Source organism: Salvelinus namaycush, unplaced genomic scaffold (assembly GCF_016432855.1).
Source record: "Salvelinus namaycush isolate Seneca unplaced genomic scaffold, SaNama_1.0 Scaffold763, whole genome shotgun sequence".
NCBI classification, from domain to species: domain Eukaryota; kingdom Metazoa; phylum Chordata; class Actinopteri; order Salmoniformes; family Salmonidae; genus Salvelinus; species Salvelinus namaycush.
The window spans coordinates 97,116-121,733 of NW_024061490.1; the positions used below are offsets into that span (position 1 = coordinate 97,116).

Genomic DNA, 24,618 nt, shown 5'->3' on the forward strand with positions numbered 1-24,618 from the left:
ACACTTTATCCACCGTGCCTGGTCGCAGGCTAACAGCTGGCTTCTCTCTGAAACCACACGTCCATCTGAAGGTGACACTGTATCCACCGTGCCTGGTCGCAGGCTAACAGCTGGCTTCTATCTGAAACCACACGTCCATCTGAAGGTGACACTGTATCCACCGTGCCTGGTCGCAGGCTAACAGCTGGCTTCTCTCTGAAACCACACGTCCATCTGAAGGTGACACTGTATCCACCGTGCCTGGTCGCAGGCTAACAGCTGGCTTCTCTCTGAAACCACACATCCATCTGAAGGTGACACTGTATCCACCATGCCTGGTCGCAGGCTAACAGCTGGCTTCTATCTGAAACCACACGTCCATCTGAAGGTGACACTGTATCCACCGTGCCTGGTCGCAGGCTAACAGCTGGCTTCTCTCTGAAACCACACATCCATCTGAAGATGACACTTTATCCTTTGGAACCACACAATTACCAGGTGGACAGTAGGCCTCTTGAAGCGATAGAAGAAATCAACAAGATCTGCAAGTATTCTTTCACAATAGCTGGCAGCTGATTTTAGTTTTTGTTGCCTGATGCAGGACTCTAGTCCCGGAGAGAGACTGACTGAAACATTCACACCTTCATTAATTTACAAAAGGATAGTCTAATAGCTCGGCTATGTGTGAAAAATCCCCCAATTTGTGCCACAGTTTTAATTACTGATAGTTGCTGTAGTCATTCAGAGTTGAGTCCTATTGTAAAGTGTAGCCTAATGGCCAAAAAGGGGCAAACTTGCAATGTATTCCATGTTTAAGTACTCTTAAGTTTTATATTTCTAACGCCATTTCAAAGAATATGAAATAATGTGTCTTATAATATAACTTATTTTGAACGAAAGCCAGGAATGAGTGAGTCACTCAGCCCAATGCTGTTCCTGCTTCTGTTGCCTATTTGAGTATTTATTTAATATCCTACGGATTCTGTGAACACCAAACCTCATGCAACCGCAAAATGCCGGATAAAACAATTTCACAAATCTTTGCTGTGGGAGTGACAAAATGTATTACAATTGCATTTAAATGAACTGAATGATGAGGATGAAGAAGAAGAGAGTGATTGAATTTAAAACAATAGTGTAAGAATTGCTCTTCCTCTGTCTCGTGCGCACACTAAAAAAAGACGCCATTTTGTTTCTAGTTTGTCAGAAGAAGACCATATAACACGCACATAGACACACATATTATTTGTTCATCAACATCTTTATTATGCTTTCGTGAATAAAATAATGATAAAAAGACTCTTTCAAAATACAGATGTTTTTTTCAACTACATCTCAGCTACATTTTAGTTGCACTTCCCCCCAGCTCCATAACCATGGGTAAACCTTGCTGAGAAGATCAATGTATTGTTGTATCGTCAGTTTCTTAACAAAAAAAGGTTTAACATATTTTGAATGAATTCCTGAATTCAATTGCTTTAGCCGACATTTTGCAGTTTATTTATTGTTTAATTATTCAAGTCTCTTTTTTTGTTGGAATAGAAACACACTTCTCTGTGCTAGAGACCTTTTTAAGAATACAAAAGAAGCCAGCCACCCTTGATGGGCTATCAGACAGGACAATAGACTCTTGCCGAGTTTAGAGACTTTAAATGTTTGCGAGGCATGTCACTACTCCCATCTCTTTGCATAGCCCACCAAATGCACTGTTTTCTAACCACTTCTGGATGGACCCATAACGAATTACTATGAGAATAAGTATCACTGAATGACATAAATATTAGAATAAAGTAGGCTAATGAAGGCAACAAATTGTTGCTTACTGAAACACCTAAAGTCATCCAATTGTTATAATAGTATTTGAAGCAATAGCCAACTATTTCAGCACCGTTTTGCGCTGCTTTGAGACAAGTATGGGGACTGGTCTTGATAAATCAATCAGATTTTTATTTTCACCTAATCTCCGTTTGGATATTGGTCAGCCTACAATTAGGGTGTGGAAATGTTAGGATTATTTTGCTCTCAACTCGCAATCACTTAGTAGCCTAGGCCTACTCCCGACCTGTCACGTTGTACAGCGCCATATTTTCCTTATAGAAACCCTAAGGCCTACATACGCTACTGTAAAATGCATTTTCATTTTTCTTGGAATAGAAACACCATCATATTAATCAATGTAATAAAATTTCTAAAAGTATAAACTGCACAATAAGTACTATAATTTAAAATAAAATTATAATCAATCCCATATAGTCTGTTCTAACAAAAAAAACGTAAAGTCTCTAGTACAGCTATATTAAAAACAGTCAAATGCACAGGGGCAGCAGGTAGCCTAGTGGTTAGAGCGTTGGGCCGGTAACTGAAAGGAGCTGACAAGGTAAAAATCTGTCATTCTGCCCCTGAGCAAGGCAGTTAACCCACTGTTCCCCGGGTGCCGAAGACGTTGTTTGAGTATGGCAGCCCCCCGCACCTTTCTGATTCTGAGGGGTTGGGTTAAATGCAGAAGACACATTTCAGTTGAATACATTCAATTGGACAACGGACTAGGTATCCCCCTTTCCCATTCGTGAATTCAATCACATTAGCCGACATGTTGCGGTTTATTCATTGTTTCATTATTCAAGGCACCCTTTATTTTGTTTTATATCTAAAATGCTTGGCTGTATTTAAAGACATGGACGACTTGAATGATTGATTGATATACTGTATCCTTTATGCCAAAAAGTAAGTTACGCTAAACCAGCTACAGTAAACAGGACTATTAGGCCTACAGCGCCATGTCATTTCAATAACTTACCTTCTCAAAGACGCCCTCTGGTGGTCAAACTAGCGTTATTGGCAACAAAATAATATGATGTCATGCACTCTAATGTGCCATACAATTACGCAGCACACTGCAAGCTGTGCTGCAGTATGATGCAACTTTTAAAGGAAGAACCACTGTAGTGGGAGGCTTGGCGGTATACTCGGGTATTTGGAAAAAGCCACAGGTGGTTTTTCAATACCGTCAAAACAAGTTTTTTAAAAAGTGTATTATTTTACATTATGAAGCTTACCGTAGTTCCCCAGAACAGTGGAGCCAGTCTCTTGTTTGTAACAGCACAACAGGAGAAATCAGGAGCTGGTCAGTCCATAGCAGCACAACAGGAGCTGGTCAGTCCATAGCAGCACAACAGGAGCTGGTCAGTCCATAGCAGCACATCAGGAGCTGGTCAGTCCATAACAGCACAACAGGAGCTGGTCAGTCCATAGCAGCACATCAGGAGCTGGTCAGTCCATAGCAGCACAACAGGAGCTGGTCAGTCCATAGCAGCACATCAGGAGCTGGTCAGTCCATAGCAGCACAACAGGAGCTGGTCAGTCCATAGCAGCACAACAGGAGCTGGTCAGTCCATAGCAGCACATCAGGAGCTGGTCAGTCCATAACAGCACATCAGGAGCTGGTCAGTCCATAGCAGCACAACAGGAGCTGGTCAGTCCATAGCAGCACAACAGGAGCTGGTCAGTCCATAGCAGCACAACAGGAGCTGGTCAGTCCACAACGGAGCAACAACAGGAGCTGGTCAGTCCACAACGGCGCAACAGGAGCTGGTCAGTCCATAACGGCACAACAGGAGCTGGTCAGTCCACAACGGAGCCACAACAGGAGCTGGTCGGTCCACAACGGAGCAACAACAGGAGCTGGTCAGTCCATAACGGCACAACAGGAGCTGGTCGGTCCACAACGGAGCAACAACAGGAGCTGGTCGGTCCACAACGGAGCAACAACAGGAGCTGGTCGGTCCACAACGGAGCAACAACAGGAGCTGGTCGGTCCACAACGGAGCAACAACAGGAGCTGGTCAGTCCACAACGGCGCAACAACAGGAGCTGGTCGGTCCACAACGGAGCAACAACAGGAGCTGGTCGGTCCACAACGGAGCAACAACAGGAGCTGGTCGGTCCACAACGGAGCAACAACAGGAGCTGGTCGGTCCACAACGGCGCAACAGGAGCTGGTCGGTCCACAACGGAGCAACAACAGGAGCTGGTCGGTCCACAACGGAGCAACAACAGGAGCTGGTCAGTCCACAACGGAGCAACAACAGGAGCTGGTCAGTCCACAACGGAGCAACAACAGGAGCTGGTCAGTCCACAACGGCGCAACAGGAGCTGGTCGGTCCATAACAGCACAACAGGAGCTGGTCAGTCCATAACAGCACAACAGGAGCTGGTCTGTCCATAGCAGCACAACAGGAGAAAACAGGAGCTGGTCAGTCCATAGTAGCACAACAGGAGCTGGTCAGTCCATAGCAGCACATCAGGAGCTGGTCAGTCCATAGCAGCACAACAGGAGCTGGTCAGTCCATAGCAGCACAACAGGAGCTGGTCAGTCCATAGCAGCACATCAGGAGCTGGTCAGTCCATAGCAGCACATCAGGAGCTGGTCAGTCCATAGCAGCACAACAGGAGCTGGTCGGTCCATAGCAGCACAACAGGAGCTGGTCAGTCCATAACAGCACAACAGGAGCTGGTCAGTCCATAACAGCACAACAGGAGCTGGTCAGTCCATAGCAGCACATCAGGAGCTGGTCAGTCCATAACAGCACAACAGGAGCTGGTCAGTCCATAGCAGCACAACAGGAGCTGGTCAGTCCATAGCAGCACAACAGGAGCTGGTCAGTCCATAGCAGCACATCAGGAGCTGGTCAGTCCATAGCAGCACATCAGGAGCTGGTCAGTCCATAGCAGCACAACAGGAGCTGGTCAGTCCATAACAGCACAACAGGAGCTGGTCGGTCCATAACAGCACAACAGGAGCTGGTCGGTCCACAACGGAGCAACAACAGGAGCTGGTCGGTCCACAACGGAGCAACAACAGGAGCTGGTCGGTCCACAACGGAGCAACAACAGGAGCTGGTCGGTCCACAACGGAGCAACAACAGGAGCTGGTCGGTCCACAACGGAGCAACAACAGGAGCTGGTCGGTCCACAACGGAGCAACAACAGGAGCTGGTCGGTCCACAACGGAGCAACAACAGGAGCTGGTCGGTCCACAACGGAGCAACAACAGGAGCTGGTCGGTCCACAACGGCGCAACAGGAGCTGGTCGGTCCACAACGGAGCAACAACAGGAGCTGGTCGGTCCACAGCGGAGCAACAACAGGAGCTGGTCGGTCCACAACAGGAGAAAACAACAGGAGCTGGTCGGTCCACAACAGGAGAAAACAACAGGAGCTGGTCGGTCCACAACAGGAGAAAACAACAGGAGCTGGTCGGTCCAGAGCGTTCTATATCTGTCACTGAGTGTCTGTTGTGTGGTACATATGAGGTGAGGAAGTTACACTTGTGTGTAATTCACTGCTAAATGTTTGCTATCAGATATCTTATAAGGGCTTTCTGCCATGTTTGAGAAGTAAGTCAAAGAGCTCTGTGGGTTTTATGGGTTTTCTGTACAGCTGCCATTTTGTCCCTGTGCTTCCGACTAGTGTTTTTTCTCTCCCCTCTGCTACGTGTTGACAAGCTGCTCTTCCCTCTGCTCCGTGTTCACATGCTGCTCTTCCCTCTGCTCCGTGTTCACATGCTGCTCTTCCCTCTGCTCCGTGTTCACATGCTGCTCTTCCCTCTGCTCCGTGTTCACATGCTGCTCTTCCCTCTGCTCCATGTTCACATGCTGCTCTTCCCTCTGCTCCGTGTTTACATGCTGCTCTCCCCTCTGCTCCGTGTTCACATGCTGCTCTTCCCTCTGCTCCGTGTTTACATGCTGCTCTTCCCTCTGCTCCGTGTTCACATGCTGCTCTTCCCTCTGCTCCATGTTCACATGCTGCTCTTCCCTCTGAAAAACATGCATCACTACTTTGGTTATTTGCACTTGCTCTCATTCACTTTCGCCTGTAAATGTCCACACTCACTGAAAAGGACATTCGGTAGCAACTAGCTATGCTTGTATAACTTCATGAGCTGGATTTGCCTGTCTGCAATTAGTTTATGTTCGTTTTCGCTTGTTAGCATTTAGCTAACATCTTCTATATACGATTTCGCTATTACTTGTGCAATTTTTATTTGTATTCTGGGAAAGCAATGTTTTTGTGTGTGTTTTTAGCGCCCCCTTGTGTGCTATTCCAGTTTCCCCCGGAAATCCCTGCATGAACAAATAGGCTGGTGGGAGGAGCTATAGAAGGACATGCTCATTGTAATGGCTAGAATGGAATAAAAATGGAACGTATCAAACATATGGAAACCACATGTTTGACTCCATTCTAGCCATTACAATGAGCCGGCCTTCTACAGCTCCTCCCACCAGCCTCCACTGGCCCAAGCCTCTGTAATGGTGTGGAGTCCTTGCTCTCACATATCCAACTGTGTTAGATCAGTGACCTCCAGGAAAGAAGGATGGATTTATAACAGTATTGGAACTGGGCCACTGTACTCTATGCAAGAAGGATCCTATCTTGTTTGATAGGTGCTAGACTAGAGCTGATGTTGACCCTAACTCAAGTTGAAGCTGTCCCTGGAACAGTCTGACGGAGGCTAATCTAAGGAAACTCAGTGAGTCAGGTCTGTGCCTCATTACATTGCTTTCACAGAAGACTGTCAGTGTCCATTTCAAGCTAGGTGTTTCAATTTGCCTCTCAGTAGGAGAGAGGCTGCAACAGTTATCTCTCTGTCTGTCTCTCTCCTTTTTATTGGTTAACTCTTTGTTTTGCTCTCCCTTTCCACCGTCTCAGATCTCCCTCTCTTCCTATCACTCCCCCCTCTCTCAGCTCTCTCCCCCCTCTCTCAGCTCTCTCCGCTCTCACTCAGCTCTCTCAGCTCTCACTCAGCTCTCTCTCAGCTCTCCCCCCTCTCTCAGCTCTCTCCCCCCCTCTCTCAGCTCTCTCCCCCCCTCTCTCAGCTCTCTCCCCCCCTCTCTCAGCTCTCTCCCCCCCTCTCTCAGCTCTCTCCTCTCACTCTCAGCTCTCTCTCAGCTCTCTCCTCTCTCTCTCAGCTCTCTACGCCTCTCTCTCTCAGCTCTCTCTCAGCTCTCTCCTCTCACTCTCCTCTCAGCTCTCTACTCTCTCTCAGCTCTCTACTCTCTCTCAGCTCTCTACTCTCTCTCAGCTCTCTACTCTCTCTCAGCTCTCTACTCTCTCTCTCCTCTCTCTCAGCTCTCCTCTCTCTCTCAGCTCTCTCCTCTCTCTCCGGTCTGTTGTAAATCCATCCTTTCTCTGTCAATCCTGTGAGACTCCCTGATGTGTTCATTCCAGACATGCTGTCACTCATTACCCTGCTCATCTGTCAGATTAACGTCTCCCTCACTTTCACACTCTCCTTCCATCCCCTCCTCCTCTAGCCCTCCCTCAGCTCTCTCTCTGTCTTCTCTCTCTCTCTCTGCTTGACTATTAGTATTCCCACTGCTCTCTTTCTGCCTCAGCTGAATGGCAGTGTTACAAGACCCCATGGGGTTAGTGAGGGACAGGACTGGTTCACTTTCCAAAAAAAGTCTCTCTTCTCCACTCCTATCCCACACACACACACACACACACACACACACACACACACACACACACACACACACACACACACACACACACACACACACACACACACACACACACACACACACACACACACACCCCGTCTGAGCCCAGTGTGCACCAGAGAGGCCAGTGACGGGCTGTCACATGTACCCCTTCTATCCTCCCCCTCCTGTGAGTCCCCCTCTTCTCCCTCTCCCCTCTCTCCCCATCCTGCTAACTCTCAGGAAGCCTCGTATAGTTGATTAGCTTGACAGCCCGGGCTCCCTAACGATGTTAACCAGCCTTCTTCTGTCATCCCGGCCCACTGGTAATGAGTCACACACACACACTTGCGGACACACACGCACACACTTGTGGACTGTTGACACACACGTACTTATAGACATACACTCAGACGCATACACATTGGTCACACCCACTCACAGTTAGTTACAGTATATGCATACACACACACACACACACACACACACACACACACACACACACACACACACACACACACACACACACACACACACACACACACACACACACACACACACACGTACACCTACACCACACAGTGAGGAACACAGAGGCATGCAGCGTTATTCTATTAAGCTGACGGGGGCTGATCATGCACAGCATTAGCACATATTTTGGCTAATGCTCCACTGATTTGCATCAACACATACTTGACCTATGTCCCTCCCTTCCTTTCCTCCTGTCCGTCCCGCCCGGTGATACACACACAGTCTGTGATGGCTCTCTGGAGCCATTAACCCACTCTAATAAAAAACACTCATTTACCACCATGAAGATTTATTAAATATAAACACGCCATAACCACAATGCTAATGAAAACTGAGACGGGAGGAGGGAGGGAGGGAGAGACCGAGAGAGGGACGGGCGGACAGAGAGAGGGACGGACGGACAGAGAGAGGGACGGACGGACAGAGAGAGGGACGGACGGACAGAGAGAGGGACGGACGGACAGAGAGAGGGACGGACGGACAGAGAGAGGGACGGACGGACAGACAGAGAGAGGGACGGACGGACAGAGAGAGAGGGACGGACGGACAGAGAGAGAGGGACGGACGGACAGAGAGAGAGGGACGGACGGACAGAGAGAGAGGGACGGACGGACAGAGAGAGAGGGACGGACGGACAGAGAGAGAGGGACGGACAGAGAGAGAGGGAGAGACGGACGGATGGACAGAGAGACGGACGGCCGGACAGAGAGAGGGACAGAGAGGGAGGGAGGGAGGGAGGGAGGAAGAGAAAGCCAGGAACTTTGAGAGAGGAAGGCTGGATGTAGTTTGGCGTTGGGTGCATAGTCTGCATTCCTAAAGTTTTCCCCTAAAATGCTGTTATGTTGGGCAGTGGGGGCCGGGCAGTGGGGGCCGGGCAGTGGGGGCCGGGCAGTGGGCACTTGGGGCAGCTAGTAGCCTAGCGTTGGGCCAGTAACTGAAAGGTCGCTGGTTCGAAACACAGAGCCGACTAGGTGAAAAATCTGTCTGTGCCCTTGAGCAAGACACTTAACCCTAAATGCTGTGAGGTGTAATGTGTGAATGGTTCAGATTTACAGTTCAAATAAACTTTCTCTAAATACTCAAGTCCATTAGGTACCAATTAAACTAGCCAATTATATCCACATCTTGTTTATGACTGTGAAGATTTAGATTCATTATTGATTACATTTGAAACAGTTTTCCATGGCGTGCCCTAATAAACATGTCCCTGTGGTCCTCATCAAAGTACTGTATTCTGAAGTGTTGCCAGGTGTATTCAGATATACAGTGAGTACTAGTGGATAATATACCAGGTACCTGGAGCTGTGTTCAGGTCTCCCCTACATTCCAAGGTGTATAGATCTATTCAGGTGTGTCTCCTGTGGTCCCCCTCGTGCAGGTGTCAGCGGTGGAGTCTCTGGAGGGCCCCCTGCTGCAGGTGGAGGGTCTGGGGGACCTGCGTCTGGAGCTCCACAGTAAGAAGCTCAACATCCACGTGGTCCTCATCGACGAGCTGCACCGGCACCTCTACATCAAGTCTACCAGCCGCCTGGGGACCAAGAACAAGGACAAGAACCAGGGACGCCACGGCGGGTGAGTGGCCTGGGGGAGGGGAGAGAGGGTGGGAGTGGGGCGGAGGTGTGAGTTGTTAGGAACACGCTGTGAGGTCAGGGAGATCAGAGTGGGGGTCAATCCCACTTCAAGTGCAGTCAACAGAGGGAATGTCATGTTCATCATTTGCAGTATTCTAGAATAGTAGGGCAAGAACTCAAACACCAGATCTCAGTAGAGATTGGAAGTAGTCTTTCACTTCAAAATAAAAGCTTTGGGAGTCTGAAGTGTATGGGTGTTCACTCTGCGTTGGAAGTAAATGTATAATTGGGGGAAAACTATTTGAAATCATTAAATGAAATACCATAACATGAGACAAGTCAGTGTTCAACCTCCACTCCTCTAATCCCACACAGCACAGTTCCACACTACACGTGTTGTCCCTCAGTGTTTACATTAGCTAGTCTAAACTTCTAGTGACAACGTCCCCGTCTCACCACTTAGTGCAAACACATCTGATTCATTCATGTGGGACCAGAGATGACGCTCTGTAGAATGATAATGTGGGTTTTGGTTAGTCGACGACCGCGTCATAACCCACATTAGCATCGGGAGGATTATCATACCAACACCATTGGGGTGTCCCAAATGGCACCCTATTCCCTACTTAGTGCACTACTTTAAAAGGTAATACACTGTGTAGTGCACTATGCAGGTGCCATTTGGGACATGTTAGAATGCTGTGTGGAGCGACGGCTGCCACCTGCATGCTGATTCTAAACCAAGATGCAGCATCACAACACATTAGGCTGATGCAGGTCACCCACCTCTCCAGCAATGAAGCCTGTTGTTTTGATGGTTGTTAATTCATGCTAGGTGTGTGTGTGTGTGTGTAGTATCTTTATTGGCGTGTGTGTGATTGGTGTCTTTTTCTCTGTGTGTGTGATTTGTTGTGTGTACAGCAGTGTGGTGTCTGTGCTGTGACGTACTGTAGAGTGATGTATTAGTTGGGGTCTTAGAGTGACAGGTTAAAGCTCCTGTATAATGGAGGTTTGGTAAGAACAACCCACCTCCACTCAACACTCACTAAGCAGGGCTCCACTCAACACTGTGTGGAGGTACAGGTCAGGGCTCCACTCAACACTGTGTGGAGGTACAGGTCAGGGCTCCACTCAACACTGTGTGGAGGTACAGGTCAGGGCTCCACTCAACACTGTGTGGAGGTACAGGTCAGGGCTCCACTCAACACTGTGTGGAGGTAAAGGGCTCCACTCAACACTGTGTGGAGGTACAGGTCAGGGCTCCACTCAACACTGTGTGGAGGTACAGGTCAGGGCTCCACTTAACACTGTGTGGAGGTAAAGGGCTACACTCAACACTGTGTGGAGGTACAGGTCAGGGCTCCACTTAACACTGTGTGGAGGTAGGTACATGGCTGACTCTGTTCATCCAGGTTGTTAACAGGTTCATTATAAAGTTCTGATTGTCTCTCAGGTGAATATAGTCGTTGTGGGTAGCAGGGTTGGGCTCAGTTTAAATTGAAGCCAGACAATTCAGGAAGTGATTTTAATTTAACATTTTGAAATAAGTAGCTTTTACTTTTCAGTTTAGTGAGAAGTCATTGAAAATAAATGCATTTTTTTTTTGATTTATTGAATTTGTAACGAGGATGATGATGATGACGGTGACTGATGATGCTCTTTTCAACTCTCCCCAGCTCTACAACCAAAGACACGTCCCCTCTGCCCCAGCTGGATGTCAGCAGCCTGTCCACCCCTCGCAAGCTGATGGACTCCTCCCAGTTCAGCACCCCAGGGACCACCAGCAGTAAGTAGCCTTGGTAGTCCAACACACATCCATTATGCACGGCTGCTTGGCTGAATACAGCAGTACTAAATGAGGGTATGCACACTATACCAACCTAATAAAGGAATGTTTTGGTGCAATTGATTGTGCTGGCCTTACTTCATTACCACCAGTAGAATGGCTTTAGGAATACTACTGGATGAGAGAGGAAGAGGGGGGTCATGGAGGGGGTGGGAGACGAGGAAGAGACGGGGACAGAGAGAGGAAGGGACGGGGACAGAGAGAGGAAGGGACGGGGACAGAGAGAGGAAGGGACGGGGACAGAGAGAGGAAGGGACGGGGACAGAGAGAGGAAGGGACGGGGACAGAGAGAGGAAGGGACGGGGACAGCGAGAGGAAGGGACGGGGACAGAGAGAGGAAGGGACGGGGACAGCGAGAGGAAGGGACGGGGACAGCGAGAGGAAGGGACGGGGACAGAGAGAGGAAGGGACGGGGACAGAGAGAGGAAGGGACGGGGACAGAGAGAGGAAGGGACGGGGACAGCGAGAGGAAGGGACGGGGACAGCGAGAGGAAGGGACGGGGACAGCGAGAGGAAGGGACGGGGACAGCGAGAGGAAGGGACGGGGACAGCGAGAGGAAGGGACGGGGACAGCGAGAGGAAGGGACGGGGACAGAGAGAGGAAGGGACGCTGACACACACACACCTTCTCCCTGCTTCCATCTATGCCTCGTATTTCCTCCCCCTTGCAGCACAGTACATACATCACGGGATTATTAGGCTATTATCATAATAGTACATACTGTCCATCACAGCATTATTAGACCATTATCATAATAGTACGTACATCACAGCATTAGGGCATTATCATAATAGTACATACATCGCTGCATTATCATGCTAGTACATACATCACAGAATTATCAGTGCATGCATCCCAGCATTACTAGGCCATTATCATAATAGTACTTACATCACAACATTATTAGTCCATTATCATAATAGTACATACATCACAACATTAGAGCATTATCATACTAGTGCATACATCACAGCATTAGAGCATTATCATACTAGTGCATACATCACAACATTATTAGGGCATTATCAAACTAGTACGTGCACCTCAGCATTATCAGGGCCTTATCATACTAGTATGTGCATCACAGCATTATCAGGGCATTATCATACTAGTACGTGCATCACGGCATTATCGGGGTATTATCATACTCTTGCATATATCACAGCATTATCAGTCCATACTGGTGCATACGTCACAGCGTTATTAGGGCATTATCATACCAGTACATGCATCACATCATTATTAGGGCATTATCATACTCGTTCATACGTTTTCATAACATCATAATCAGCTGCCACCCCTCCATATCTCCCATTAGTCACCATGTATTCCTGTCAGCACAGTGGGGTGGATAACATTCATTATGCTCATAAGCCACAGAGGAACAGTTACCTCTGGTAATACAGCGTCTACAGGGGAGTTTGTTATAGTGTGTTGATGACATTCCCTGGTTGTGGAGTTTGTTATAGTGTGTTGATAACATTCCCTGGTTGTGGAGTTTGTTATAGTGTGTTGATAACATTCCCTGGCTGTGGAGTTTGATAACATTCCCTGGTTGTGGAGTTTGTTATAGTGTGTTGATAACATTCCCTGGTTGTGGAGTTTGATAACATTCCCTGGTTGTGGAGTTTGTTATAGTGTGTTGATTACATTCCCTGGTTGTGGAGTTTGTTATAGTGTGTTGATAACATTCCCTGGTTGTGGAGTTTGTTATAGTGTGTTGATAACATTCCCTGGCTGTGGAGTTTGATAACATTCCCTGGTTGTGGAGTTTGTTATAGTGTGTTGATAACATTCCCTGGTTGTGGAGTTTGTTATAGTGTGTTGATAACATTCCCTGGTTGTGGGGTTTGTTATAGTGTGTTGATAACATTCCCTGGTTGTGGGGTTTGTTATAGTGTGTTGATAACATTCCCTGGTTGTGGAGTTTGTTATAGTGTGTTGATAACATTCCCTGGTTGTGGAGTTTGTTATAGTGTGTTGATAACATTCCCTGGTTGTGGAGTTTGATAACATTCCCTGGTTGTGGGGTTTGTTATAGTGTGTTGATAACATTCCCTGGTTGTGGAGTTTGTTATAGTGTGTTGATAACATTCCCTGGTTGTGGAGTTTGTTATAGTGTGTTGATGACATTCCCTGGTTGTGGAGTTTGTTATAGTGTGTTGATAACATTCCCTGGTTGTGGAGTTTGTTATAGTGTGTTGATAACATTCCCTGGTTGTGGAGTTTGTTATAGTGTGTTGATAACATTCCCTGGTTGTGGGGTTTGTTATAGTGTGTTGATAACATTCCCTGGTTGTGGAGTTTGTTATAGTGTGTTGATAGCATTCCCTGGTTGTGGGGTTTGTTATATTGTGTTGATAACATTCCCTGGTTGTGGAGTTTGTTATAGTGTGTTGATAACATTCCCTGGTTGTGGAGTTTGTTATAGTGTGTTGATAACATTCCCTGGCTGTGGAGTTTGTTATAGTGTGTTGATAACATTCCCTGGTTGTGGGTTTGTTATAGTGTGTTGAGAACATTCCCTGGTTGTGGAGTTTGTTATAGTGTGTTGATAACATTCCCTGGTTGTGGGGTTTGTTATAGTGTGTTGATAACATTCCCTGGGTGTGGAGTTTGTTATAGTGTGTTGATGACATTCCCTGGTTGTGGAGTTTGATAACATTCCCTGGTTGTGGGGTTTGTTATAGTGTGTTGATAACATTCCCTGGCTGTGGAGTTTGTTATAGTGTGTTGATAACATTCCCTGGGTGTGGAGTTTGTTATAGTGTGTTGATAACATTCCCTGGTTGTGGAGTTTGATAACATTCCCTGGTTGTGGGGTTTGTTATAGTGTGTTGATAACATTCCCTGGTTGTGGGGTTTGTTATAGTGTGTTGATAACATTCCCTGGGTGTGGAGTTTGTTATAGTGTGTTGATAACATTCCCTGGTTGTGGAGTTTGTTATAGTGTGTTGATAACATTCCCTGGTTGTGGAGTTTGATAACATTCCCTGGTTGTGGGGTTTGTTATAGTGTGTTGATAACATTCCCTGGCTGTGGAGTTTGTTATAGTGTGTTGATAACATTCCCTGGCTGTGGAGTTTGATAACATTCCCTGGTTGTGGAGTTTGTTATAGTGTGTTGATAACATTCCCTGGTTGTGGAGTTTGTTATAGTGTGTTGATAACATTCCCTGGTTGTGGAGTTTGTTATAGTGTGTTGATGACATTCCCTGGTTGTGGGGTTTGTTATAGTGTGTTGATAACATTCCCTGGCTGTGGAGTTTGTTATAGTGTGTTGATGACATTCCCTGGTTGTGGAGTTTGTTATAGTGTGTTGATAACATTCCCTGGTTGTGGAGTTTGTTATAGTGTGTTGATAACATTCCCTGGTTGTGGAGTTTGTTATAGTGTGTTGATGACATTCCCTGGTTGTGGGGTTTGTTATAGTGTGTTGATAACATTCCCTGGCTGTGGAGTTTGTTATAGTGTGTTGATGACATTCCCTGGTTGTGGGGTTTGTTATAGTGTGTTGATAGCATTCCCTGGTTGTGGGGTTTGTTATAGTGTGTTGATAACATTCCCTGGTTGTGGGGTTTGTTATAGTGTGTTGATAACATTCCCTGGTTGTGGAGTTTGTTATAGTGTGTTGATAACATTCCCTGGCTGTGGAGTTTGTTATAGTGTGTTGATAACATTCCCTGGTTGTGGGGTTTGTTATAGTTTGTTGATAACATTCCCTGGTTGTGGGGCTGCAAAATCACAAACAAGATGATTAAGATGCCCAAGGCGGCAGGTAGCCTAGTGGTTACAGCGTTGGACCAGTAACCGAAAGGTTGCAAGATCAGGCTGACAAGGTAAAAATCTGTTGTTCTGCCCCTGAACAAGGCAGTTAACCCACTGTTCCTAGGCTGTCATTGTAAATAAGAATGTGTTGTTAACTGACTTGCCTAGTTAAATAAAGGTAAAAAGAAAAGCTTCTCTCTGGTCTAGTTATTTTTGATTGAGATCTAGGTAATTTCTCTCTCTCTCTGCAACTTTCTCCCAGGCCCTACCCACCCACCCACCCACTCAACCCATCCTAACACGTTTGTTTGAATGCAATCCTAAACCCTCCTTCCCTGTCAGGTCAGGTGTGCCCCGGTACCTGGTCAGTTAGCCACCCTACTTCTAGCTGCAGGTGTACTGTGTCTGTTACAGCTCCATAGCCCCTCCTCCATACCTCTGTCCCTATGCCATTACCAGACCCCCACTCTTCCTCGCCCCTCTAACCTCTGTCCCTATGCCATTACCAGACCCCCACTCTTCCTCGCCCCTCTAACCTCTGTCCCTATGCCATTACCAGACCCCCACTCTTCCTCGCCCCACTAACCTCTGTCCCTATGCCATTACCAGACCCCCACTCTTCCTCGCCCCACTAACCTCTGTCCCTATGCCATTACCAGACCCCCACTCTTCCTCGCCCCACTAACCTCTGTCCCTATGCCATTACCAGACCCCACTCTTCCTCGCCCCACTAACCTCTGTCCCTATGCCATTACCAGACCCCACTTTTCCTCTCCCCACTAACCTCTGTCCTTATCCCATTACCAGACCCCCACTCTTCCTCTCCCCACTAACCTCTGTCCCTATACCATTACCAGACCCCCACTCTTCCTCTCCCCACTAACCTCTGTCCTTATGCCATTACCATGCCATTACCAGACCCTCACCCCACTAACCTCTGTCCCTATGCCAATTACCAGACCCCCACTCTTCTGTCCCTATGCCACTCTTCCTCTCCCCACTAACCTCTGTCCCTATACCATTACCAGACCCCCACTCTTCCTCTCCCCACTAACCTCTGTCCCTATGCCGTTACCAGACCCCCACTCTTCCTCACCCCACTAACCTCTGTCCCTATGCCATTACCAGACCCCCACTCTTCCTCTCCCCACTAACCACTGTCCCTATACCATTACCAGACCCCCACTCTTCCTCTCCCCACTAACCTCTGTCCCTATGCCGTTACCAGACCCCCACTCTTCCTCACCCCACTAACCTCTGTCCCTATGCCAATTACCAGACCCCCACTCTTCTTTGCCCCGCTAACCTCTGTCCCTATGCCATTACCAGACCCCCACTCTTCCTCGCCCCGCTAACCTCTGTCCCTATGCCATTACCACACCCCCACTCTTCCTCTCCCCACTAACCTCTGTCCCTATGCCATTACCAGACCCCCACTCTTCCTCTCCCCACTAACCTCTGTCCCTATACCATTACCAGACCCCCACTCTTCCTCTCCACACTAACCTCTGTCCTTATGCCATTACCAGACCCTCACACCACTAACCTCTGTCCTTATGCCAATTACCAGACCCCCACTCTTCTGTCCCTATGCCACTCTTCCTCTCCCCACTAACCTCTGTCCCTATACCATTACCAGACCCCCACTCTTCCTCTCCCCACTAACCTCTGTCCCTATGCCGTTACTAGACCCCCACTCTTCCTCACCCCACTAACCTCTGTCCCTATGCCAATTACCAGACCCCCACTCTTCTTTGCCCCGCTAACCTCTGTCCCTATGCCATTACCAGACCCCCACTCTTCCTCGCCCCGCTAACCTCTGTCCCTATGCCATTACCAGACCCCCACTCTTCCTCTCCCCACTAACCTCTGTCCCTATACCATTACCAGACCCCCACTCTTCCTCTCCACACTAACCTCTGTCCTTATGCCATTACCAGACCCTCACACCACTAACCTCTGTCCTTATGCCAATTACCAGACCCCCACTCTTCCTCGCCCCGCTAACCTCTGTCCCTATGCCATTACCAGACCCCCACTCTTCTTCGCCCCGCTAACCTCTGTCCCTATGCCATTACCCGACCCCCACTCTTCTTCGCCCCACTAACCTCTATCCTTTTGCCAGCCACACCCCCAATACAGTCGCAAAGCCAGCCTTAGAAACCCCTAACCCCTCCCCATACCCCTGTCCTTCTGCCAATCTTCCCTCTACCAACCCCCTCTCTCCTCCTCTGAGCCTACCATCCCACTGATGACTCTCTCCCCTATAATTGCTGCTGTTTGTTGATGGAGTCAGTTGACTAACTCAGGTAGAGAGAGAGAGAAGCCGCTTATTTCACACCCAGGGCCTAAGTCATTTCCCTGCGCTAACTGCACTTTCCTCTTGCATTATTAAGTCATTTCCCTGCGCTAACTGCACTTTCCTCTTGCATTATTAAGTCATTTCCCTGCGCTAACTGCACTTTCCTCTTGCATTATTACAGCAAAACGCAAGCAATTAGCCGCCGCCGCGTGCTAAGTGCCATGTGCCGCGATGACGACAGCATAACTCTCCAGCTTTTGTCGACAACGCTGCTTCGTCTAATGGCCTCAGCACACATCATTTAGTAGCTGGTAATTGTAGTGATTATGACGTGAAAAAACTACAGTCGCTGGCAGGAGAAATAAAGTCTATTAACGTCACATAAACATTAACTCTCTTAACGTACCCCACTTACAACGCTTTGAAGGGAAAACGGAGGCTGTATCATCAGACTGGAATTAGAATGTAGCCCTGCTGTTACTCTCAATTTAGCAAGCTAATACAGCGAGGTCGGAGGGAGGGAGGGAGGGAGGGAGGGGGGGGGGGGGTTGAGGTGCTGAACAGGGAGGTAAAGGTGAAGAAGTGTTGTGGGAATGTTTTCATTTGATCCAAACACTCACAAGTTTGTGATGACGAGGAAGAGCTGAAAGCCTAGTAGTGAGTGGTGAGATGTACGGGGTTGTTATGGTGATGATAATACTACTGTACAGTCGTGGACAAAAGTTTTGAGAATTACACAAATATTAATTTCCACAAAGTTTGCTGCTTCAGTGTCTTTAGATATTTTTGTCAGATGTTACTATGGAATACTGAAGTATAATTACAAGCATTTGACAAGTGTCAAAGGCTTTTATTTACAATTACATTAAGTTCTTTTTCAAGACCTCTGCAATCCGCCCTGGCATGCTGTCAATTAACTTCTGGGCCACATCCTGACTAATGGCAGCCCATTCTTGCATAATCAATGCTTGAAGTTTGTCAGAATTTGTGTTTGTCCACCTGCCTCTTGAGGATTAACCACAGGTTCTCAATGGGATTAAGGTCTGGGGAGTTTCCTGGCCATGGACCCAAAATATCGATGTTTTGTTCCCCGAGCCACTTAGTTATCACTTTTGCCTGATGGCAAGGTGCTCCATCATGCTGGAAAAGGCATTGTTCGTCACCAAACTGTTCCTGGATGGTTGGGAGAAGTTGCTCTCGGAGGATGTGTTGGTACCATTCTTTATTCATGGCTGTGGTCTTAGGCAAAATTGTGAGCGAGCTCACTCCCTTGGCTGAGAAGCAACCCCACACATGAATGTTCTCAGGATGCTTTACTGTTGGCATGACACAGGACTGATGGTAGCGCTCACCTTGTCTTCTCCGGACAAGCTTTTTTCCGGATGTCCCAAACAATCGGAAAGGGGATCCATCAGAGAAAATGACTTTACCCCAGTCCTCAGCAGTCCAATCCCTGTACCCTTTGCAGAATATCAGTCTGTCCCTGATGTTTTTCCTGGAGAGAAGTGGCTTCTTTGCTGCCCTTCTTAACCCCAGGCCATCCTCCAAAAGTATTCGCCTCACTGTGTTCCTGAGCAAGCTCTGTACTGGTGGTGCCCCGATCCCGCAGCTGAATCAACTTTAGGAGACGGTCCTGGCGCTTGCTGGACTTTCTTGGCGGCCCTGAAGCCTTCTTCACAACAATTGAACTGCTCTCCTTGAAGTTCTTGATGATCCGATAAATGGTTGATTTAGGTGCAACCTTACTGGCAGCAATATCCTTGCCTGTGAAGCCCTTTTTGTGCAAAGCAATGATGACGGCACGTGTTTCCTTGCAGGTAACCATGGTTGACAGAGGAAGAACAATGATTCCAAGCACCACCCTCCTTTTGAAGCTTCCAGTCTGTTATTATTTTTATTTTTGAATTTTTACCCCCTTTTTCTCCCCAATTTCGTTGTATCCAATTGTTAGTAGTTACTATCTTGTCTCATCGCTACAACTCCCGTACGGGCTCGGGAGAGACGAAGGTCGAAAGCCATGCGTCCTCCGAAACACAACCCAACCAAGCCGCACTGCTTCTTAACACAGCGCGCATCCAACCCGGAAGCCAGCCGCACCAATGTGTCGGAGGAAACACCGTGCGTGCACTGCGCCCGGCCCGCCACAGGAGTCGCTGGTGCGCGATGAGACAAGGATATCCCTACCGGCCAAACCCTCCCTAACCCGGACGACACTAGGCCAATTGTGCGTCGCCCCACGGACCTCCCGGTCGCGGCCGGCTGTGACAGAGCCTGGGCGCGAACCCAGAGTCTCTGGTGGCACAGCTAGCGCTGCGATGCAGTGCCCTAGACCACTGCGCCACCCGGGAGGCCCTCTCCAGTCTGTTATTCGAACTCAATAAGCATGACAGGGTGATCTCCAGCCTTGTCCTCGTCAACACTCACACCTGTGTTAACGAGAGAATCACTGACATGATGTCAGCTGGTCCTTTTGTGGCAGGGCTGAAATGCAGTGGAAATGTTTTTTTGGGATTCAGTTCATTTGCATGGCAAAGAGGGACTTTGCAATTCATCTGATCACTCTTCATAACATTCTGGAGTATATGCAAATTGCCATCATACAAACTGAGGCAGCAGACTTTGAACATTTATATTTGTGTCATTCTCAAAACTTGTGGCCACGACTGTATAGCATTGAGAGGAAAGAGATGACAGTAGGGACTAGGATGATGTTGGTTACAACTATAACAACTCATTCTTTCATGTTTCATGAGTATGATGGCTTTCAAATAGTACCACATCCTGTAGCTCTAGTATCTCTCTCTCCCTCCGTCACTTCCCATGTTTTCTATCTATCCATCTCTACTTCTCTCTCACTCCGTGTCACTCCCTCTTTCAGTGCGTGAGCTTCAGGCGCACCACGAGGCCCGCGAGGACCCTGACGTGCACCCGGAGGAGAACACCCAAGAGTTCATGGGCGTCCTCATCAAAGGCCTGGCCAAGCTCAAGAAGATCCCGGAGGCTATCAAGGCCATCATGGAGCGCCTGGAGCCTGAGCTGAAGCAGATACTGAAGAGATCCACTACCCAGATAGCTGATCACGCCTACCAGAGAGGAGAGAACCTAGCCACAGAGAGCCAGCCCAGGTAGGGAGGGCTGGAGGGAAGGCTGGAAGGTGGGATGGAGGGGTGCAGGTAGGGGTGGAGGGGGAGGGAAGACGGGATGCAGGTAGGGGTGGAGGTAGGGATGGAGGTAGGGATGGGGGTGGAGGGAAGGCGGGATGCAGGTAGGGAGGGAGGTAGGGATGGGGGTGGAGGGAAGACGGGATGCAGGTAGGGGTGGAGGTGTAGGGGTGGATGCTGGGATAGCAGACCATGCCTACCAGAGAGGAGAGCCTGGCCACAGAGTGACAGCTCAGGTGAGGAAAGAGGGAGGGGGGGAAATGGGTTTGGTTATTCAGTGAGAAAAGGTGTAGGTGGAGCAGAAGAAATGATAAGGGGACGGGGTTTGGGGACATTGGCTCTGTTTGAAAATGTGAAAATGAAATGCATCTTTCCTTCCTTGAAGTGACCACTAATCTCACATGACTGGATAGGTAAGAGCTATGAAGTGAAACCCTAGATTTTTACCCATCCAATCATGTGGAATTTGTGATTTCTTCAAGGAGGGAAGGAAGGATATATTGTGGGTTTTCAAACAGGGCCTTTGGGTGTATAGTTTTGTCCAACTCACTGGCTAAGGTGAGGTAGGAACAGTGGAGGAGAGGTAAGAACAGTGGAGGAGAGGTACTGTATGTGTCTGAGGTGAGGTAGGAACAGGGGAGGTGAGGTACTGTATGTGTCTGAGGTGAGGTAGGAACAGTGGAGGAGAGGTACTGTATGTCTCTGAGGTGAGGTAGGAACAATGGAGGTGAGGTACTGTATGTGTCTGAGGTGAGGTAGGAACAGTGGAGGAGAGGTACTGTATGTGTCTGAGGTGAGGTAGGAACAGTGGAGGAGAGGTACTGTATGTGTCTGAGGTGAGGTAGGAACAGTGGAGGTGAGGTACTGTATGTGTCTGAGGTGAGGTAGGAACAGTGGAGGAGAGGTACTGTATGTGTCTGAGGTGAGGTAGGAACAGGGGAGGTGAGGTACTGTATGTGTCTGAGGTGAGGTAGGAACAGTGGAGGAGAGGTACTGTATGTGTCTGAGGTGAGGTAGGAACAGTGGAGGAGAGGTACTGTATGTGTCTGAGGTGAGGTAGGAACAGGGGAGGTGAGGTACTGTATGTGTCTGAGGTGAGGTAGGAACAGGAGAGGTGAGGTACTGTGTGTCTGAGGTGAGGTAGGAACAGTGGAGGAGAGGTACTGTATGTGTCTGAGGTGAGGTAGGAACAGTGGAGGAGAGGTACTGTATGTGTCTGAGGTGAGGTAGGAACAGTGGAGGTGAGGTACTGTATGTGTCTGAGGTGAGGTAGGAACAGGGGAGGAGAGGTACTGTATGTGTCTGAGGTGAGGTAGGAACAGTGGAGGTGAGGTACTGTATGTGTCTGAGGTGAGGTAGGAACAGGGGAGGTGAGGTACTGTATGTGTCTGAGGTGAGGTAGGAACAGGGGAGGTGAGGTACTGTATGTGTCTGAGGTGAGGTAGGAACAGGGGAGGAGAGGTACTGTATGTGTCTGAGGTGAGGTAGGAACAGGGGAGGAGAGGTACTGTATGTGTCTGAGGTGAGGTAGTAACAGTGGAGGTGAGGTACTGTATGTGTCTGAGGTGAGGTAGGAACAGTGGAGGTGAGGTACTGTATGTCTCTGAGGTGAGGTACTGTATTTGTCTGTGTCTCCATCACTAATAAGCAAACAAACCATCAAGTAAGAAGAAGAGAAGTTTCACTTGAATCCTGGGCTTTTCTATCCTAGATCTTTAGCTTTAGACAGAGTGAGTACGACGGGTGTTTTGGGAGAGAGTGAACTGCTAGAATTTTTTGTTGTTGATTAGTCTCTATCCTCACTTCCCTCTCTCTCCGCATCTCATTGTGGAAACCCTAATAAAGCAAACCGTTAAGCACACCCTCTCCTCAGCCTCATCTGTTCTCCCTCTCCTCAGCCTCCTCTGTTCGCCCTCTCCTCAGCCTCCTCTCTTCTCCCTCTCCTCAGCCTCCTCTCTTCTCCCTCTCCTCAGCCTCCTCTCTTCTCCCTCTCCTCAGCCTCCTCTGTTCACCCTCTCCTCAGCCTCCTCTGTTCTCCCTCTCCTCAGCCTCTTCTGTTCACCCTCTCCTCAGCCTCCTCTGTTCACCCTCTCCTCAGCCTCCTCTGTTCACCCTCTCCTCAGCCTCCTCTGTTCACCCTCTCCTCAGCCTCCTCTGTTCACCCTCTCCTCAGCCTCCTCTGTTCTCCCTCTCAACAGCTTCCTCTGTTCTCCCTCTCAACAGCCTCCTCTGTTCTCCCTCTCCTCAGCCTCCTCTGTTCTCCCTCTCCTCAGCCTCCTCTCTTCTCCCTCTCCTCAGCCTCCTCTGATCTCCCTCTCAACAGCCTCCTCTGTTCTCCCTCTCCTCAGCCTCCTCTGTTCTCCCTCTCCTCAGCCTCCTCTGTTCTCCCTCTCCTCAGCCTCCTCTGTTCTCCATCTCCTCAGTCTCCTCTGTTCTCCATCTCCCCAGCCTCTCTTCTCCCTCTCCTCAGTCTCCTCTGTTCTCCCTCTCCTCAGCCTCCTCTGTTCTCCCTCTCCTCAGCCTCCTCTGTTCTCCCTCTCAACAGCCTCCTCTGTTCTCCCTCTCCTCAGCCTCCTCTCCATTCTCCTCTCCTCAGCCTCCTTCTCTCCCTCTCCTCAGCCTCCTCTCTTCTCCCTCTCCTCAGCCTCCTCTCTTCTCCCTCTCCTCAGCCTCCTCTCTTCTCCCTCTCCTCAGCCTCCTCTGTTCTCCCTCTCCTCAGCCTCCTCTGTTCTCCCTCTCCTCAGCCTCCTCTGTTCTCCCTCTCCTCAGCCTCCTCTGTTCTCCATCTCCTCAGCCTCCTCTGTTCTCCATCTCCTCAGTCTCCTCTATTCTCCATCTCCCCAGCCTCTCTTCTCCCTCTCCTCAGTCTCCTCTCTTCTCCCTCTCAACAGCCTCCTCTCTTCTCCCTCTCCTCAGCCTCCTCTCTTCTCCCTCTCCTCAGCCTCCTCTGATCTCCCTCTCAACAGCCTCCTCTGTTCTCCCTCTCCTCAGCCTCCTCTGTTCTCCCTCTCCTCAGCCTCCTCTGTTCTCCCTCTCCTCAGCCTCCTCTGTTCTCCCTCTCCTCAGCCTCCTCTGTTCTCCATCTCCTCAGTCTCCTCTGTTCTCCATCTCCTCAGTCTCCTCTGTTCTCCATCTCCTCTGTTCTCCATCTCCTCAGCCTCCTCTGTTCTCCCTCTCCTCAGCCTCTCTTCTCCCTCTCCTCAGTGTCCTCAGCCTCCTCTGTTCTCCATCTCCTCAGCCTCCTCTGTTCTCCCTCTCCTCAGTCTCCTCTGTTCTCCCTCTCCTCAGTCTCTTCTGTTCTCCCTCTCCTCAGTCTCCTCTGTTCTCCCTCTCCTCAGCCTCCTCTCTTCTCCCTCTCCTCAGTCTCTTCTGTTCTCCCTCTCAACAGCCTCCTCTGTTCTCCCTCTCCTCAGCCTCCTCTGTTCTCCCTCTCCTCAGCCTCCTCTCTTCTCCCTCTCCTCAGCCTCCTCTGATCTCCCTCTCAACAGCCTCCTCTGTTCTCCCTCTCCTCAGCCTCCTCTGTTCTCCCTCTCCTCAGCCTCCTCTGTTCTCCCTCTCCTCAGCCTCCTCTGTTCTCCCTCTCCTCAGCCTCCTCTGTTCTCCATCTCCTCAGTCTCCTCTGTTCTCCATCTCCCCAGCCTCTTCTCCCTCTCCTCAGCCTCCTCTGTTCTCCCTCTCCTCAGCCTCCTCTGTTCTCCCTCTCCTCAGCCTCCTCTGTTCTCCCTCTCAACAGCCTCCTCTGTTCTCCCTCTCCTCAGCCTCCTCTCTTCTCCCTCTCCTCAGCCTCCTCTCTTCTCCCTCTCCTCAGCCTCCTCTCTTCTCCCTCTCCTCAGCCTCCTCTCTTCTCCCTCTCCTCAGCCTCCTCTCTTCTCCCTCTCCTCAGCCTCCTCTGTTCTCCCTCTCCTCAGCCTCCTCTGTTCTCCCTCTCCTCAGCCTCCTCTGTTCTCCCTCTCCTCAGCCTCCTCTGTTCTCCCTCTCAT

At 49.1% G+C, this 24,618-nt stretch overlaps 1 protein-coding gene across 1 annotated transcript in view; it reads left to right on the forward strand.

Moving 5' to 3' along the window:
* The window catches only part of LOC120042738 (exocyst complex component 4-like), a gene marked incomplete at its 3' end in the record, with an annotated part of 44,767 nt that extends 24,165 nt beyond the window's left edge, over nucleotides 1-20,602 (forward strand). Inside the window, exons 4-6 of the mRNA XM_038987536.1 lie at nucleotides 9,369-9,562; nucleotides 11,238-11,347; nucleotides 20,356-20,602. Coding sequence (XP_038843464.1) covers nucleotides 9,369-9,562; nucleotides 11,238-11,347; nucleotides 20,356-20,602 — 551 coding nt within the window. The remainder of the gene's footprint in view (nucleotides 1-9,368; nucleotides 9,563-11,237; nucleotides 11,348-20,355) is intronic.
* Between the last annotated feature and the right edge of the window lie 4,016 nt (nucleotides 20,603-24,618).